Source organism: Octopus bimaculoides, chromosome 3 (genome assembly GCF_046866305.1).
Source record: "Octopus bimaculoides isolate indiv1 chromosome 3, ASM4686630v1, whole genome shotgun sequence".
Lineage (NCBI taxonomy): Eukaryota > Metazoa > Mollusca > Cephalopoda > Octopoda > Octopodidae > Octopus > Octopus bimaculoides.
In genome coordinates this window covers 23,135,164-23,156,420 of record NC_142930.1, presented here as the reverse complement: position 1 = coordinate 23,156,420, position 21,257 = coordinate 23,135,164, and the positions used below count along the sequence as shown (strand labels likewise).

The window sequence follows — 21,257 nt, the reverse complement described above, 5'->3', positions numbered from 1 at the left end:
AGTAACTGCGGGCTGGAAGAGGCCTCATGGCAGGCCCCGTGGCAGGCCCCGTGGCAGGCCTCGTGGCAAAGCCCCGTGGCAGGCTCCGAACTAGATGGCTGGACGTGATTAAGGAATATCTCCAGAAGCTCTACGTCATCTTGGAGGACCGCCAGTGATGAAGGATACTGGTGGACCTGGTCGGCACTACGCACGATGGCGCCCCCGGGACCACTAACTTGGGATGACCCCAGCCCCATCAAACAAGACCATGAAGCAAGCAAGCAAGCAATATTTGTCAAAAATGACTTTTATTATTATTATTATTATTATTATTATTATTATTATTATTATTATTATTATTATTATTATTATTATTATTATTATTATTATTATTATTATTATTATTATTATTATTATTATTATTATTATTATTATTATATTTCCATACCGAACTGATTTTTTATTATCTTCTATGTCCTTTTTGCTCTTGTCATCGTCTGTTTTGGTTTGGTTTGGAATTAATTGCTTGCGCTGTCGTTTCTTGGCAGCACTTTTCCGTAAGTTAGTTTTCAAAGCATTAGTTGATTGGACATCATCATCAACTGGAAAATGATTATAAAATAATTCTTAATTAATGAAAGATCATAATATTTCGAATGTATTAACTTCTTTTAGAGGGGAAAAATATGTTTTTGATAAAATTTACATTCGCACATCGTTTCATCGGTTTGACACACATACACACACATTGATATATGTAAAGTAGGAAATGTGAGAGAGTGAGAGAGAGAGGAAGAGACAAGCACTACATTGAGAAACTGAAATGACCTCAGTTATCAGCCGCTTTATATCATAGTTGGAAAGACTTTTGAACTACCTTGTACATCATATAATAATTTCGTTTCATTATATAACACTTTTCGTAGAGTAGATGCAAAGCCTTGTCATATCTGATGAAAAAATTAGGTCTCTATTCTCCGATGAAGTTATTTCATTTCATTTATACAAGTGTTTATTTATGCAGCTAATGTTTCGTTTGCAACCAAGTGGTTTCGAGTTCATTTGTGATCCGTCCATTTGTGATCGAGGAAGACCATTACTGACATTCAGGAACAGTACGCTCTAGGAATAACGTATATTTTGCATTTGCAGCTCCATTGGTGGCTAATGAGCCCTGCTCTTGACAAGCATACACGACTCAAAACATTGCAAACCAAGCTTTCCCCATTCAATGCACCAGCAGTGCGCTTAAGTTCTTCATGCAGAATACGTGCTCTCCCAAAAGTGTCGACCCTCTCCTTAACCTGCTTCCTCCATCTGTGGCAAGATAGATAGGTATTGCTCTCCCAGTCAGTTTCTTGCATATCACAGGCCTTTAATGAAGACTTGACACAGTCCTTAAATCGCAGCTTTAGTTTCTGCTGGGGTCTCTTTCCATTCACATGTTCCCATATAACATTTGCTTAGGGATCCTGCTATTCTTCATTTTAATAAGGTAACCGGTGCTTGTGCACCATCACCTCAAAACTCAAGATATCAGCTGTCCTCAGGACCTGTGTGTCTGGAGTTTTTAAGGTCCAGCCAACATTCAGAATGAGTCCGAGACATCTCTGATGAAAGCGTTCAAGGACCTTTACATGACGTTTGTAAAGGGTCCATGTCTCACATGAGTAAAGGAACAATGTCAGTACACATGCACACTACACAGCAAATTTTGTTTGCTTTGTGATGCCATGCTGGGACCAGACACGAGACTGAAGAGACCGGAAGGAATCAGTTGCTCTTTGCTGCCTGAAAGATATTTCATCATCCAGGGAGCAAGAACAACTGAGTGTGCTTCCCAGGTAGACAAACTTGTCTACCACCTTCAGAATTGTTCCTTCAACCAAGATAGCTGGTTCCACATATGGATTTCCTGGTGCAGGCTGGAACATTACAACAGTCTTGTCCAGGCTAATACTAAGTTCAAATGCCTTGCAAGAAGCAGAAATACGATTCATAGGTATTTGCATGTCATCCACTGTATGAGTGACTAAGGCACAGTCATCTGCATAAAAGAGGTCACGAATAAGAGACTGGAAAACTTTTGAATTGGCAGCAAATCAGTGCAGATTAACGAGGCGGCCAGAAGATCGATACCTGACACATATTCCCAGAGAGTTAATCTTAGCAAAAGCATGAGTAAAAGCAACAGCAAAGTACAAAGAAAAGAGAGTTGGGGAAAGGATGTAAAACCTGCTCTGTGTAAGCATTCGATTTGTTTGGGCATGCTTACGTTAAAAAACAATTTTAGAATGACATTTTTCTGTCAAAACGCTAAAAATAACTGAACAAAAAAAGAACCCAACCAAGATTCAACCAAATCAAAAAAATAAACCCAAATACTAAGCGAACAAAGATGAACCATCCCACTTCCATTGCACGCGCGCATGCACACACACACAAACACACACACATGCACACACACCCACATTCACATACCCCCTTTGGCATACACACGTATATTCACACAGAGTTGAAACGGTGTTTGATTTATTTTTTCAGCGTACAATTTTCATCATCCCACTACCAAGTATGACATCACCCCTTCCTTTCTCATTCATAAACACAAGAGTATTATTATAGTAGATTATCTGGGTAACCATGCGAGTTATGAAAAAAATACAAAGCCTAGCAACATCACCGGACCAGTCTAGACATCTCATTTACTCATTTACGTGTTTCAGTCATTTGACTGTGGCCATGCTGGAGCACCGCCTTTAGTCGAGCAAATCGAACCCAAGACTTATTCTTTGGAAACCTAGTACTTATTCCAGCGATCTCTTTTGCCGAACCGCTAGGTTACGGGGACGTAAACACACCAGCATCGGTTGTCAAGCGATATTGGAGGGACAAACACAGACAGACAAACATATACACACATACATATATATACATATATACGACGGGTTCCTTTCAGTTTCCGTGTACCAAATCCACTCACAAGGCTTTGGTCGGTCCGAGGCTATAGTAGAAGACATTTGCCCAAGGTGCCACGCAGTGGGACTGAACCCAGAACCATGTGGTTTGTAAGCAAGCTACTTACCACACAGCCACTCCTACGCCTATTTGTGTAATTTTTCGCGCAATTCCACCCAGCCGTTTGATCGTGAATCCCAAGACAAGAAAGAATCGCCCATGTCAAATTTACATGTCTAGATATCGAATTATACATATATATATACAAGATTTACACAGATATAAGAGTTAGAACTTGTGGTCTGCCCGCAGTCCTTTTTCATTGGCAATGTTTGTCCTCCGCACTAAAAAGTTTCCTTACCCTTGATTTAAGTAGTAGAAGATGGTTTTGTAGTTGAGGATATACAAGTCAGAGGAGGGTTGGGAGGGTTGATTACTATTCATGTTGCATACAGGCCCAGCAATATGTAGGCAGGCCCTGGTATCGTATTAACCAATCCTCTGCTTAAGGGCTGAATAGGTTCTGTGCCTCGCAGTAAGTTTGGGTGAGTATGGGAGTAAACTGTAGATAAAGCGATGGAAAAGAAAGTGAAGACACTGCTGTATCTTTCTCAAGAAAATTAATGAGTCGTTGAATTTTGGCTTGACGGTCTATGACTGCCGACGACTTTAGAGTGTGTGTGTGAGTGTGAGCGTGTGCGTGTGCATGTCTGTGTGTGCGTGTGTATATGTCTGTGAGAGAGAGAGAGAGAGAGAGAGAGAGAGAGAGAGCGCGCGCAGACAGATGCTGCCTATAACTAAAAGAGTCATTCTCCACGGGTTTGAGAATATAGGACTATATCAAATACGTTACCTCCCTTTCAAGAACGCAGGTAATAATTTGATGCATATTTAGCTGATATTTCTAACGGGTTAAACGACTACACAGAAGCTCCATCTTTGACTTGTAGTAAACACCATCAAAGTGGCAATGCGACCTCGGCTCGGCGTCCCAGACCCAATTCTTGATTTCATATTTTGCTAATGAGTTTTGCAGGGCGGGGTAAGTTACGATACAGGCTAATACCCACTCAAATTCTGAGACCTGATTTTTAGTACAAATTGAAAAATAAAATTAAAATTATATTTATGCAACTTATGCAACTGAGAAAGTTAAACCAGAATTTGGTAACCGGATTGCGAAATACAGTAGATTATAAAGTAATAGTTTGAAACACACTTGCACATCCGGTATCACTTCCTCATTGACATTTACAAAAACAGCAGAAAATTTGTGAATCAAAATGGTAATGTGTATGTATGTATGTATGTATGTATGTATGTATATATGTATGTATGTTTGTATGTATGTATGTATGTATGTATGCATGTGTATGAATATATATATATATGCATATATATGTACACACACACATACACACACATACATATATGTATATATATTTATATATACCTATATATATATATATATATATATATATATATATATATATATATATATACATAAAAGCATATATGTTTATATGCATATATATATAATATATACACATACATACATACATACACACATACATACATACATACATACATACATACATACATACATACATACATACATATATACGTGTATATAGGTGCAAGCATGGCTGAGTAGTTAAAAGGTTTCATCGCAACGATTCGACTACTCGAATTAGCCAAGTGTCTTCTAGAATAACGTCGAGTTTACCAATATCTTGTAAAAGGATTCTAGCAAACAGAAACTATGCAGAAGCTTACATGTATGCATATATGTGTACACATATACACACTCACTCATGCACACACAACGCGCGCGCAAACACACACACACACACACACACACACACACACACACACACACACACACACACAAGTACATTCATACATAGATACATCTGTACATAAATACACACACACAAATATACACACACACATACACACTTAAATAAGATTTGTATAAAATCCTTGTGGTATGCGATGCAAAGCTCGTCCATAGGTATTAGCTACCAGATGTCATGATACAGTGAGAAGGCTCTTGTGAGTGGATACACACCAGAAGGGCCATAGAATCCGTAGAATTTATATATACAGATGAATAATAGAAAATGGATTAAACGACGCAATTGAAATAAAGAATGTCGTTCGATCCATTTTTCTGTTATTCATATATATATTTATATTTATGTGTGCGTGTGTGTATGTGTGGTTGTGTGAATGTGTGCGTGTGTGCGTATACATACACATCTATAATTCTAGATTTGATTGAATTCCGTATGTGTATAGACTACCATATTTAATAGCATACTGCCGTGTGAGACGCATCCCAATTTCAGTAGCCTCTGTACTGCACACAATTTGAACCTTATAAAAAAAATTAGGCATATTATGCAATTTTTTTTTGCGTACATCACTAGTAAAAATTAGAAGGAACTCTGATAAGCACTCTAAGTAAACGAACTGGCAACTGATCATGATTATTTTACTTTGACAAATGGCGTCCTTTGTGGAGGGAGTCTAATCGTACTCAGTTACTTTACGTACTCACTAACTCTCCACATGTAAATACATCGACCTCTTTCACCAGTAAAGCTTACCAATTCGTATGGCAGGGACATTTCTTTATGCTCTGAATGTTAATGTTTCCTACGATAGCTTTTTGCAATGACCGTCATTTGCTGTCAGTTACGCCTCGTTTTCTGTGGTTTCCTGTTGATTTTTTTTTGTAGGAACGTTTTTAAGCTTATTTAGTCGTAATGGATCAACTGGTATTGGCGAATGTCGCCGCTCCATCGTTATTTGCTTAAACAATATTATCATTTGTAGTGTAATAACACTACAAATAATGTTTTAGCAAATATTTCATTTTTAGGAGTGAATCTCGATCAAATAAGGCTATAAATAATAGCGGGCAAATATTGGGTTTAAAATGTTTTCTATCCAAATAAATAATTATTTCGCGTTCTTGAAATTTCTAAAATTCTTGTGACGTCAGTAAGTAAATATTATTATTATAGAGTAAGTCGGCGAGCTGGCAGAAATGTTAGCACGCCGGGCGAAATGTTAAGCGGTATTTCGTCTGTCTTTACGTTCTGAGTTCAAATTCCGCCGAGGTCGACTTTGCCTTTCACCCTTTCGGAGTCGATAAATTAAGTACCAGTTGCGTACTGGGGTAGATCTAATCGACTGGTTCCCCCCTCCCCCAAAATTTCGGGCCTTGTGCCTAGAGTAGAAACGATTATTATTACAGAGTAAAGCTAGGTAGAAGAGTGAGTTTGGATTATAATTAGATTAAAGTAAGGTACGTTAGGTACCAGTGGCGGCTCGTATATAAAATTAGTTGGGGTGCTGCTTCAGAAAATTTTTAGCCGTTGTTTTGATATTGTGTAAAAGAAAACAAACATATAAAAAGAAAATTTATACACAAACCTAATTGGTTCGCGTTTTAGCCACTGCCGGGTAGTGTGTTTGATTTGTTCACCGAACACCACCGCAAATTCCCCCTTGCTTTTCAAAAATTCCACCTAAATCACAAAATTAGGGTGGTGGGTGGTGGGAATCTGCTCTATTTTTCAAATTCTAGAAGCAACACTGTAGCTGGAAGCAGGATAATAACCTAATTCTACACTTAATCACATTCAAGAATATAAACACGTTTTTAAGCACAACACACATGGAGTCAAAAAGAAACTACCTTTCACCAGCACACCAGAGTCGGCACTGCATGAACCACAGTGCTCTTTCTCCTTAGCGTGAAGCTCCCTATCTCGGACATGTGAGCATGAGCACAACAGCCAAACACCGCGTCGCTGGAACTGCGAAGCGTACAATTCTATACAAGAATTTTTGTATTTTTTTCATAAACTAGGGGATGGCTACTGACATTAAATTTAAGGATTATATGATGTACAAGTATAAAGAAAGAATTAAAGAAAAAAGGACTCATTCTATTGAATGTTATCGATAATATCGAGTGGAAATAGGAGGTGCTGCAATTCCGCAGTGCCTACACACGAGCCGCCACTATTGGATACAAAATCAATTTAAGGGAGGCCCAGTTTCGCATATAGGACTCGGGGTGATATTTTGAGACATTGTGAGAAAAAAGTGCCATCAAATACAGTTTATATATTCATTGACGGAATCGAGAGTACAGATCTCAGTGATTGGGCCAATGGTCATTCCCTGTGAGGAACTGTACCTTCAACCCACCTCATTCTCTTTATATATATATATGAGGGGCTTAGTTCACTTGTGATCTAGGCGAATAGGTACGCTGTGTAAGTACTGTAGTTAGTCGTCCGTTAGGTTCCAAGATTACAACTAAGGTTGGATCTGGGGATCCATGTTAGAGTTCCGTTATAGCAGGTATATATTATATTATTTTCATATCCTCTGGAAAAAGTTGAGTTGTGAATATTATTCTCTTGCCTATATTTTTCTAACCACGTTTACTCTTTATTCTTATTCTACTCCTTCATTCTTCTATTTTATTCTTTATAAACTGTGAATTTTATTCCTTGGAAACTAAATTTTTCCCCATCTAAAATATTCATACCTTGTTTCTGATGAAGGAATACCTAGTGCGTGGACATGTTAACCTACCACTTGGGTTATCTCAGAAACGGTTGTAAGACTTCAAATTCACCTTACCCTAATTAAATTATTCTAAATGACTTGAGATGCTCGTTCTGCCTTTGTTTATTGTTTACACACCCATCTTCGTCTTTTTTTTTTGTAAATTCCAACTATATATATATATTGAAAAGATTAAAAGGTTTCACACGAGTACAATTAAAAAAAACACAAAAAAGAAAAGTAAATGCTTAAAAAATGCAGGAGTGTTGGTAATGCTGCAAATACCACCACGATCCAACAGCAATCACAAGGAAACAAAACACCAGCGCCATATGGTTTTTGTAAGAAAAACATGTGAACTTACAGAACTAATCTCACTAAAGATTAATTTAATTTATTTCAGTTTATTGTTCCTGTCATTTCGGCAGGACTAAATCATCTTTCTAAAGCAAGTGAAGTCGGTAACATACTTTGATAAAAATGTAAATACTTTTTTACTTTTGTCCATGAAAAAGTTCTCAAAACGCTTTCATTTTTGTTCGTTTGATAAGAATGTGTATGTATGTATGTATGTATGTATGTGTGTGTGTGTGTGTGTGTGCGCGCGTGCGTGTGCGTGTGTGTGTGCGTGACGGCCAATGTCACAGAAGGTATTGCTCAGGTACTGACAGCTATGGTCAAGAAAATTAAGTAGATAAATAGATTAAAATATTAATTAAGACTATAAATGACACCCCCACACACGCACACACATACACACATATTTATAAATTATTAAATATAGCAATAAATTGTATATACATACATACATATACACATACATACACAAACATACATACATACGTATATACATACATACATACAAATTTGTTTGGTATGTATGTGAGTAAATTTATTTAAAAACAATTACAAGTTTTTCAATTTCAGATGCATTTTCAACAACAAATTCTCCTATATCTACATATGTATATATATATATATATATATATATATATATATATATATATATATATATATATATATATATATATATATATATGTATGTATGTGTGTATGTATATATATATATATATATATATATATATATGTGTGTGTGTGTGTGTGTGTGTGTGTGTGTGTGTGTGTGTGTGTGTGTGTGTGTGTGTGTGTGTGTGTATGTGTGTATCAATTATATGCAATAGAATCAGTGTAATAGAAAATAGTATACCAGAAAATATATCATGGTTGCTGGGACAATTTTAATTTTCCTCTGGAGATGAATAGTATTTTAACAACAGCGTGCCCACAAGAGATGTTATCTATGGGCGAATACCGCAGTAAACTTGCCTTTCAGAGATGTATTTACATTAAGTATGATGCATGCATATATACATACTTAGGTACACACATACACACAAAGACATACGCATGTACACGCATATGTCCATTAAAACAGAGTAGAATGAAATAAGATAAAATATACAGAAAATTAAAAAAAATATGTTTATGAATGATGGGATTACATAAATTAGAGCATATTTCTGGAGGGAGTGATAAGAATATGCGTGTGGCATTGTGGAAGTGTGGCGTGTTTAAGAAAGGGTGTATTGTGTTGGGGAGGAAAGGATGAAGAAAACTAAGAGTATGAAATATTTATACAGACCTACCGATTCAATAACAGGAATGTATACATAAAAGCATATATGTGCAGCTATATATATATATATATGTGTGTTCATGTATATATATATATATATATACATATACACACACATACATCCATATATATATATATATATATATATATATATATATATATATATATATATATATATATATATATATATATATATATATATATATACATACATACATACATACATATATATATATATATATATATATATATATATAAATATTTTTATATCTACGTATGTATATATTTTCTTTTCTACTCTAGGCACAAGGCCCTATATATATATATATATATATATATATATATATATATATATATATATATATATGTATATATATATTACCCGCACACACATACATGTGTGTTAAGTTGGAGTGAAAATAAAAACAATTGTAGAAATTGAAAATGCCTGAGGCCTAGAATCTTGCTGTATATTATTACTAGAAAAATGCTAAATTTTCGCTTAGATCAGTCAAGGGCATTTGCTCCCTCAAACCCACAAACTCCGCTATTGTAAAAAATTTACAAAAATCCCTCATTTTCGGAGTTTAGGGAGCTTGAAGAAGTAAATGCTCTTGATTGATCTCAGCGAAAATTTTGCATTTTTCTAGCAATTAAAAAATAACAACATTTTAGTTCTTAGGCATTTTCAGTTTCCAAAATGTGTTATTTTCATCCCACACAGTCAGAACACTCATTCTTAAACATAGTCGCGCATATACATAAAAAGCCTACACATATGTAGAATGTGTGTACACACACATAGCAAAGCTTAGTATATATTTCTTCCCACAATCGCAATCCACAAATACTTATATTCTGTGTATATCTATATACTATGTTCCTAATATGTTACACACACATAAACGCACACACACAGACATACGCACACACGCACACACACTTATTTTGATACCATTCTCCCATGTAATGCATATATAATTCAGTAATACGTATATATAATTTTTTTCTTTCTACATGTTATACCCTTTTGCAGTCCGACTTTTTATTTTAGATGTCCCGTCAATAAGTTACAGTTTTAAACATTCTCATCTGGGCACAGTGGAATTATATCCATGAAGACCATATAGTCGTAATTGTAGAGTTCAGTGATCGCTGACGTGTGTATATATGCATGCACGTACATGTATGGCTTATACGCAAATGCATTCATGCACGTATACACTAATATGTAAAACCTACAAGCATACATATACATACACATATATGTATGTCCATACATGTATAAATACCTGGAAATCTCCCCACATGCGCATTTATTTTTACATACTTCGAGATGGGTGTTGTAATGATGTGTACATGCTTGAGTATGCAGATTCTAATTTTATTTCTTAGTGGAATTGCAACGGCGCATTTACGTACATTGAATAAAGAAGAAGACAAAAAGAAGTTGTAAAATAGAGTACAGGAGTCGACCCTCATGTGCATAAATATATATGCATTTAGTTGTATTTACCTCAGTTGTTTAAATGAAGGGGAATGGAACTGCAGTGAGATATCAAAATTCAGGTGAATGTTACATGCAAGAGGTCCAGTATATGATGTGAAATTCTACAATGCAAGCGAGGTTGCCCGTAAATAACCTGCTGTACAACTACGGCAGCGATGAAATGAATAGGGGGAAAAAAAAGTACTGTGATATTAAATACGAGTTTTGAGAGGATACGAAAAAGTTTCTGACAGTGAAAATAACAGTGTATTACAAAATTTGTCCGGTATACAAACTGAATGTTGGCAAGATGCTCTTTCTCTGGTGAGATAAGGAGAGACTAAATTCGGAGAGAAGTTAACAGATTAAGTGGTTGCATCGATATATTATACTTTTCAGATAAACAGAGAATGAATTTGAATTTAGTAATGTATGAGAACACAGTTCCGACATTTAACCGGCAGATCTAGAAATTGTGAATATCCTTGTCCGTTCATATCTAATCGAATAAGTATTTTGGTTAAATCTTTTTTATATATCTTTCTGTTTTGTCTGTGAATCCCTTGTAACCTTTTTCTGCGTCGCTGTTATTTCCAATAAAGATGTTCGTTGTATACATTACATTTTATTGAAAAGTTTTATTGAAAAAGACTAGCGGATAGATATTAGTGGATATTAGTATTAAGGCAGTGAATTTTGTGTATTTCCAGATTGATTATAGCTAAAGAGGTGTGCAGAGTCGTAGAAACAGCTATGACTCAACATTACACTGCTTCTATTGAAAATTTTGAGAAAATTAAGTTTTTTAAAGAAAGATTTTGTTTCGTAGGTTTAAGAAAGACAAAGTAATATTTGAACCGACATTTAAAGCTAAATGGTAGGTTAAATCATAAAATCTTACAAAATTTTTCTTTCTTTAAATACGTTCTATTATACCATTGCAATACTCAGAAGTATGGTTTAAAAATTCTTCATCTTATGATATATCCAAGATCCGATTACTATTACTAGGCTAGACTTTTGAAGTAGCAGAATAGTTGGAATATTTATGCATTACAATATCTTTTTAGATTTTACTGGGATTAAGTTTAAAGTTATGTTTTTAGAAATTAGCTATGTTAATGTTGGCCCTAACGTTGATTCTTAAATTAAATTCTTTGAACATTTCAATTAGACTTTTCTTCTAAAACGTTCAAGCTGTTGGTCACTTTAATAACGTAATGTGATTAGTCTGTCATCTATTAAAGCTCTGTATCTTGGGAGTGAAATTTTGCCTGTAATGAGTTTAAAGTAAATAATTCTATTAAATTACATATTCAGGCTCAATCAAAACGCCCTGTGGAAATGTCAAAAAGTTCTGTGTCTTTATGCTTGACCCCAAATTAGTCACCAGAGAAAAGAAATGGCTTTCTAGCATGCAAAACACGTTAGCGCCCATGACTCTAATTAGTGAACAGTCTGCTGCCTAAAACTAGTGCTTGCTGTAAAAGAGGTTTAACTAACGAAGTGCTGAATTCCATCCCAAACATTTGCATTTGTGTGCATCGTGTACTTTGCATAACAATTTAGTAATCAGAGTCTTCATTAAAGTAGGGTCGGATAAGTTAATTTTGTGGTACTTCAATATAATGTGTGGTTAACGGGTTGCTAGACATTATACGCGATCATCTATCTTGAGTTCTAAAAATTTATATACTGTAATATTATGACCAAATCGGTATTTTATTGACGATTCGATGTCATTGCAGTGAGATTTTTGATTTGTTAGTTTCTTAAGTGCTTCGACACGAAACTCTTGGCATTTGAACAGCTACTGTAATTATACTCAGCCTATAATGAATTATATATCCATCCATCACACACACACACACACACACACACACACACACACACACACACACACACACACATGTATAGCATTGTCATATACATTAAAAACAGTCAGAGATACACGTACACATACACATACACACAAATATACATATACACAAATATACATGCATACAATTTGTACACACGTATATAGAGATATATAAGGTGTTTATAAAATCCTGCGACTTTAAGCTTTGTAAATGGCAACATTTGAGGAAAAGGTTAACTGAGTGCTATGACTTGCAGAATTAGCGTTTATTACAATAGTAGAACTTATTACACGAAAGATGTACCACACAGGAATTAGCTAAAAATTAGATGAAGCAGTTTGAATAAAAAAACAAAAAAACAAAAGAACAACAAAAAAAACTGTGTTAGTGAATGGCCAACTGTTAGCATCGGAGGCTGTGACCGAAGTCCAGGAAACACTTTATAAAAATTCAATAAAATTAGCATAACGTGCACCTGTTGTGCTAAACATCCCACCACATTAGCAGTGATGATAGAAGACTCTGAAAGTGAAACGAAATGAACCTGCTTATAACGTGTAAATAGTTGAAATGCTAAAGGAAGAAGACTTCGGTGCATGAATGGATTTTTTGCCAACAGGTTTTGTCAAAATTACTACTTCCCAATTGTTGACATTTTCTGAAAAAACTGCTTTTCAATTCAATGGTAAAATGTATCGCCACAATTGCTTGAATTCAGAGAGAAGTGAGCCCTCGCTCAACCAGGAAGTCATGCACTTTCGGCCGCTTCTTATTTGAAGGAGTAACGGTGAATAGTAAGTGTTACCTTCTAATGTTGCTGAATTCTCTCACATCTGAGCTATGATAGTTAGATCATTCAGCAAGGCGACGTAGCATGTTACTAGGTTTCAGATATCCAACGGGTTTTGAATAATACCTATGTAGACAAACAGAGTGATAGGGCTCGACAAATTGCTTGGTCACCCCGTTCGCCTGATATGGCTCTATGTGACTATTTTTATAGAGTCTTAGTATAACTACTGTCTACTTATCAACTCTTAAGCTGGTTTCAAATTTTGCCACAAGGGCAGAAATTTTGGAGAAGAGGTTAAGTCGATTATATTGACCCTAGTGCACAACTGGTATTTATTTTATCAACCCGAAAGGATGAAAGGCAAAATCGACCTCGGTGGAATTTGAACTCAGAACGAAACGGCAGACAAAGCATTTCGCTCGGCGTGCTAACGATTCTGCCAGTTCGTCGCCTTCATCAAGTCTTAAGATGAACATAGGGACAGAGTTACACAAGCAATCAATGAAATCACAGAAAACCAATTGAAGAATGCTTTCAGTGAGTTGGAAAACCGGTTTGTACGATGTCTTACGAAAGATGGCGTTCATGTTGAATGTCAGCAATGTTAGCCGTATTGAATAGAAACTGTATAAATATAGCTTTTATATGCAATTTACAGTGGAGTTTTCTATCATATCTACTTTCAACGTTTAATGTTGCGCAAGAATTTTATAAATGTCATCTCTCTCTCCCCCTCTCTCTCTTTGTGAGCCCACACAGAAGAAGTAAGCACATAAATGCAAAACAAGGTGGAAAAGATTAATACTCGAACACCAAAGGTGGAGCAATGTGCTTTTTATTAAAGTCAATAAAAAATCTTCACAAACTTAATTTCATGTATGTGTGTATATATATATATATATATATATATATATATATATATATATATATATATATATATATATATATATATATAATCATAAATATATAGGGATTGACAGTAACCTGCTTCTCCAACATACTGAGAATTCAGAAATAGCAGTCAAAGAACTACTGATTTCAAAACTACAAATTATTACTCCAGATTGATAGCGATATTTTTGATACACACAGAACAAAAAACAGTAGAGAAGAGTAAAAAAACCACCTGCCTTTAGTTAATTTAGTACGATCGTTTCACAGTTAAGAGTAAAGAATACTCTATTCTGATCTTCAGCTAAATATTCTAATAAATTTGTAACAAATTTATTAGAATATTTAGCTGAAGATCAGAATAGAGTATTCTTTACTCTTAACTGTGAAACGATCGTACTAAATTAACTAAAGGCAGGTGGTTTTTTTACTCTTCTCTACTGTTTTTTGTTCTGTGTGTATCAAAAATATCGCTATCAATCTGGAGTAATAATTTGTAGTTTTGAAATCAGTAGTTCTTTGACTGCTATTTCTGAATTCTCAGTATGTTGGAGAAGCAGGTTACTGTCAATCCCTATATATTTATGATTATAAATGTTTTTTACCGAAAAGGCTTTTTCATACTGAGCTACCCGGCAAAATTGTTAATTATTAATTTTATTACTAATTGACGATTCCCTGTCCTGCATATCTATATATATATATATATATATATGTATTTATATAAGTCTATAGCTTATAGCAATCACCGTGCAATGACTAACAAAAATTGTCTAATAATGGGGCATATAAACCCCATTATTGGACAATTTTTGCTAGTCATTGCACGGTGATTGCTATAAGCTTTAGGCTTATATAAATACTATCATTATTATTTACAGGATTGTAAAACCTGGCGCCGTATAACAAAACCATTCGAACCGAACGCATATATATATATATATATATATATATATATATACAAGAATAAGGGCAGGGAATCGTCAATTAATAATAGAATTAATAATTAACAATTTTGCCAAGTAGTTCAGTATGAAAAAAACCTTTATCGGTAAAACTATTTATCATCATAAATATACAGGGATTAGCAATTGAGTTGCTTCTCCAACATACTGAAAATTTAGAAATAGCAGTCAAAGAACTACTGATTCTAAACTACAAATTTTTCTCTAAAACGGATGGCGATATTTATGGCACACATAGAACAAAAAAACCGGAGGGAAAAGCGTAAACAAAACAAGTCTTTAGTTAATTGGATACGAATCGTTTCATGGTTAAGTGAATGAAAATTTCACTATTCCAATCTTCAGCCCAAATATTCTGATAAATTTGAAAGTGTCTCTAAAAAAATTCACGGTAATTTTTGGCCATGCGACACCAAAAATCAACGATATGAAAGGCACTTACGAATTCATTGGCTAGTGAGTTCAGGCATCTCACCTCAAAGAAATCTATTCCATGTGCGTCACAAATAGTCCCGTATGAAAAGAAGTCCCGTGTGGAGGGATTACGGTTTAACCATCTAACTTAGAGGTATCAAATATAAAATATACAAGAATAAGGGCAGGGAATCGTCAATTAATAATAGAATTAATAATTAACAATTTTGCCAAGTAGTTCAGTATGAAAAAAACCTTTATCGGTAAAACTATTTATCATCATAAATATACAGGGATTAGCAATTGAGTTGCTTCTCCAACATACTGAAAATTTAGAAATAGCAGTCAAAGAACTACTGATTCTAAACTACAAATTTTTCTCTAAAACGGATGGCGATATTTATGGCACACATAGAGACACTTTCAAATTTATCAGAATATTTGGGCTGAAGATTGGAATAGTGAAATTTTCATTCACTTAACCATGAAACGATTCGTATCCAATTAACTAAAGACTTGTTTTGTTTACGCTTTTCCCTCCGGTTTTTTGTTCTATGTGTGCCATAAATATCGCCATCCGTTTTAGAGAAAAATTTGTAGTTTAGAATCAGTAGTTCTTTGACTGCTATTTCTAAATTTTCAGTATGTTGGAGAAGCAACTCAATTGCTAATCCCTGTATATTTATGATGATATATATATATATATATGTATATATACCGATCTACACGCATATATATATATATATATATATATATATATATATATATATATATATATATATATATATATATATATATATATATATATATATATATATATATATATATATATATATGTATATATACATATATATGTATGTATAGATACATACATATATATTACGCACAAAGATTGTGTAGAAGTAGTATTTGTCACTGAGTGATAATGCAATATGTGGCCTCTCTTTAGACCCTAGTCCTCACACTCCTAAATGATCAATCGTGTTCAGGGAAAGTTTTGAAACCCTGATTTAGTAGTAATACCGTCCTATCTAAAACCATCTTAGGGATAGTCTGTTCTTACTGAGCTGAGTAGATTTAGAGGAGCATACTTTTAAAAAATCTATAGTCAAAATATCCAATGGCAGGAGACGGATGAAGAATTATATCAACGAGTGAACTTACAGAAGAGAGTAATGCCAGACGGACCGACTATGAAAGCGCAGCTCACGCAACACCCGGGCTGTTGACAGCGCATTCCAGTTTCAGTCCTTGTTTTGCATATCATATTTTAAATGTGCCGCAAAGGTTATCTTCAAGACCACTGTGCATGGCAACAACGTCACCAGTATTTCTTCACTAAAGAAAGAAATACTCGGAAAAGTGGAGGAGCCGACAACGACGTGTGTATATATATATATATATATATATATATATATATATATATATATATATATATATATATATATATATATACATACATAAGATAACTTCATGAATAATACTTTCAAAACTTTATATTTCCCTAATATAAAGGATGTATTACAAAAATTTACAAAATCCAACGTTCTCATTCCGCGTACATACAAGTCCATCGGAGCACGGTCCATATCAACATCAGGTTGTCTCTCTAACTTCACCATCAAACACAAAAAAATAACTAATTAAGATAAAAATTAACAAATAATAAAAGTAAAATAAATGTATTTTTTAGATCAGGTTTATTGATTGGGGAATGCGTAATTTGAACTTATTACACAAAAAATCCGAAAAACTGTGGATCCTGGAAACACTAGTCATGAGTAAAATTGCACCAGCAATAAGAAGATACATGAAATATCTCGTGAGTAGATGACAAACTGTTTTGAGTTACAGACAAATGACGGAATTATAAAGAATTAAATCTTCCTGATTAGTAGAGGAATATTTCAAGAGGATCTCTTCTTTCCAATCCTTTCTGACTGGCATTGGTATCTTTAACTGACATGTTAAGCATAAATGAAAGTGGGTACAAATCCAGTGGAAAATAAACTAACGATCTCTGTATGTGGGTTATCGAAAGTGGGATGCTGCAAATGATAAGCAACTAGAAACGTTACAGCAGACAGAGCACGGAGTTAACAAAGAAATCAATATGAGATCCGGATTAGGAAAATGCGCCATGATGACCTTCAAGAGAGGGAAATAAATGACACTAATATTATACTATTAAGGAACTCAGATAAGAGAATTAGATCAATTGCAGATATACAAATATTTTGTGAATCAATGAACTAGATAAGGCGGAACACGCACAAATGAAAGAAAGTAAAAAAACAAGGAAGCAATATTATAGACATATTAAACTAATACTTAAAACGGAGCTAAATACAAAAAAAAAAAAAAAAGGAAATATATCAACGTTTTATATGACCCAGCTATAAGCTGCAGTTTTGAACATTTTCATTTGGGCACTAAACGAACTCGTAAGACTTGACAAGAAAACAAAGAAAATAACGACTGCATTTAGAATACACTACCCAACATTTGATATAGAAAGGTTATATTTACCACAAATACAAAGCAAAATATGCAAAATGTCCACTGTAGAATATCTAGTACAAAATCATGAAAGATTAACACAAATAGCCATGAAACATGAACAAAAAGATAAAAAAAAAAAACCTGCTTCTGTCTTCAAGGAAGCTAACAAATACGAAGCAGAAACTGCAATAACTGATAGCTGTGAAATGGAGAGAAAGATAGATGGATAGATAGATAGATAGATAGAGAGAGAGAAAGAGAGAGAGAGAGAGAGTGAGAGAGAGATAGAGAGATAGAGAGAGAGAGAGAGAGAGAGAGAGAGAGAGAGATAGAGAGAGAGAGAGAGAGAGAAATCGTGAAATAACTAAAGCCTGATCTAATGCATCAAATGTTGTGCTTGCCACTAGGAAAAAAAATACCTCATAACCGTCATATCAGCCTCAATATACGATAATGTCCCTCTGAAGAAAATGGAAAAACTATGTAAATATAAAGATTTGGAATTAGAGATAACCCGAATGTTTGGTCTGAGAACAGAAACACTCTCTGTAAGAATAGGTGCTTTGGAAATGACAATGAAACACGCAGAGAGATGCATAATCCAAATCTCAGGATTAACAAATGTGCATTGCATGTAGAAAATAGAATTGCTAAGTAACGCGTACATATTCTTTAGGGTAATTTCACTACAGTTAAAAAAAGCAACAAAAAAAACAACAAAAACAGCACCGAATCAAAATAGTGCACATACCCGTGGCACATAGAGCTGCTCTCTGCAGTGTAGTAAAAGTATGCAATAAAAATAACACCTCAATAAAAATAACAAACCTTTCTACTATAGGCACAAGGCCAGAGATTCACGGGTAACAATATTATCAATTACATCGATCCCAGTGCGAAGTTGGTGCTTATTATATTCATCCCGAAAGAACGAAAAGCTACATCGACCTCAGCGGCATTTGAACTCAGAAAGTAAAAACAGACGAGATGCCGCTAAACGTTTTGTCCAGTGTGCTAACGCTTATAATATATAACGATTATAATATAATATTGGTTTCAAATTTTGGCACAAGGTCAGCGAGTTAGGGAGAGAGGTAAATCGATTACATCAACCTCAGTGCTTGTCTGGTACTTATTTTGTCGACCTCGAAAGGAAGAAAGGCAAAGTCGACCTCGGAGGAATTGAAACCGAGAGCGTAAATACGGACGAAATGCCGCTAAGCATTTTGTCCAGCGTGCTAACTATTCTGTCAGATCGCTGCCTTATATAATATAATATAATATAATATAATATAATATAATATTCCTTTCTATTATAGGTACAATAATTTTGTAGGGAGAGACTAGTCAATTCCATCGACTCTAATGCTCAACTGGTACTTATTTTATCGGTCACGAAAGAATGAAAGGCGAAGTCGACCTCGACTGAATTTGAGCTCAGAATGTAAAGATGAACGAAAAACCACTAAACATTTTGTCCAGCGTGTTAACGACTCTGCCAACTAGCCGCTTTATAATATAATATAATATAATATAATATAATATAATATAATATAATATAATATAATATAATATAATATAATATAATATAATATAATATAATATAATATAATATAATATAATATAATATAATATAATATAATATAATATAATATAATATAATATAATATAATATAATATAATATAATATAATATAATATAATATAATATAATATAATATAATATAATATAATATAATATAATATAATATAATATAATATAATATAATATAATATAATATAATATAATATAATATAATATAATATAATATAATATAATATAATATAATATAATATAATATAATATAATATAATATAATATAATATAATATAATATAATATAATATAATATAATATAATATAATATAATATAATATAATATAATATAATATAATATAATATAATATAATATAATATAATATAATATAATATAATATAATATAATATAATATAATATAATATAATATAATATAATATAATATAATATAATATAATATAATATAATATAATACAATATAATATAATATAATATAATATAATATAATATAATATAATATAATATAATATCAGTGACTCGTGAACATATTTAAAATGTGTGCATGCCGAGAGCCTTCTAAACTACGATATTCGTTTTGAGAAAATATCTCTTATAGACATTATTAAAAACACTAAAATATCAGAAGCAGGTGGAAGTCATCCAGTACTGGTGGTGAAATTGCTGGATATGGATTTCTGTTTGTTATCTTCATCAGCCGCAAACATCCTCGAACATCTCATCTCAAACAAACATCGGCTGCTAGATTGAAAGGTTACTGATGTCGCATTTAGCTGGTAAGATGAATAAAAATCGACGCAGGCAATATTAGTTCAAAACTAGCGATCTGTATACATTCTTAAAGTGTATATAAGTTGGAAGCCTTCTAAACTCGTCTTGAGAAAATATCTCTTAGATTCGTTCATTGTTAAAAACAGAAAGATTATCAGGATATTATAAAATAATTTTATACACACACACACACACACACACACACACACACACACACACACACGCACGCACACACACACACACACACACACAGACACACACAGACACAGACACACACAGACACAGACACACACACACAGACACACACACACACACACACACACACACACACACACACACACACACACACACACACACACACACACACACACGCACACACACATTAAATGTATGAGAAGGCAGAAAGGTAGGATATTTCCAATGCAGCACTCAACCCGAGCCTTAGGCTACCTACGTTGTCGAATTCCAGACTAATATCGAAATTCTTCAGGTGTAGAAAATCCAAGTTTTATAACGGTAAATCCGTTGTGTAAATTTAGGAATGATTAAAATATGCGTGTTGTGCTAATGAGCAAGATACTTTATTTCTCGGTGCTCCAGTTCACTCAGCTGTGGATATGAGTTGCGACGTCACTGGTGCCAAGCTGTATCAGCCTTTGCCTTTCCCTTGGATGACATCAGTGGCGTGGAGAGGGGAGGCTGCTGTACATGGGCGACTGCTGGTCTTCCATAAACAAACTTGCCTGGACATTTGCCTCGGAGGGTAACTTTCTAGGCGCAATCCCATGGTAATTCGTCACCGACATTC

The 21,257-nt window shown here is 34.0% G+C and overlaps 1 protein-coding gene across 1 annotated transcript in view; it reads right to left on the bottom strand.

Moving 5' to 3' along the window:
- Window positions 1–420: 420 nt before the first annotated feature.
- The window catches only part of LOC106874166 (uncharacterized), a gene marked incomplete at its 3' end in the record, with an annotated part of 91,044 nt that continues 70,207 nt past the window's right edge, over window positions 421–21,257 (bottom strand). The window contains exon 4 of the mRNA XM_089348341.1: window positions 421–584. Within this exon, the coding sequence (XP_089204467.1) occupies window positions 421–584 (164 nt within the window). The remainder of the gene's footprint in view (window positions 585–21,257) is intronic.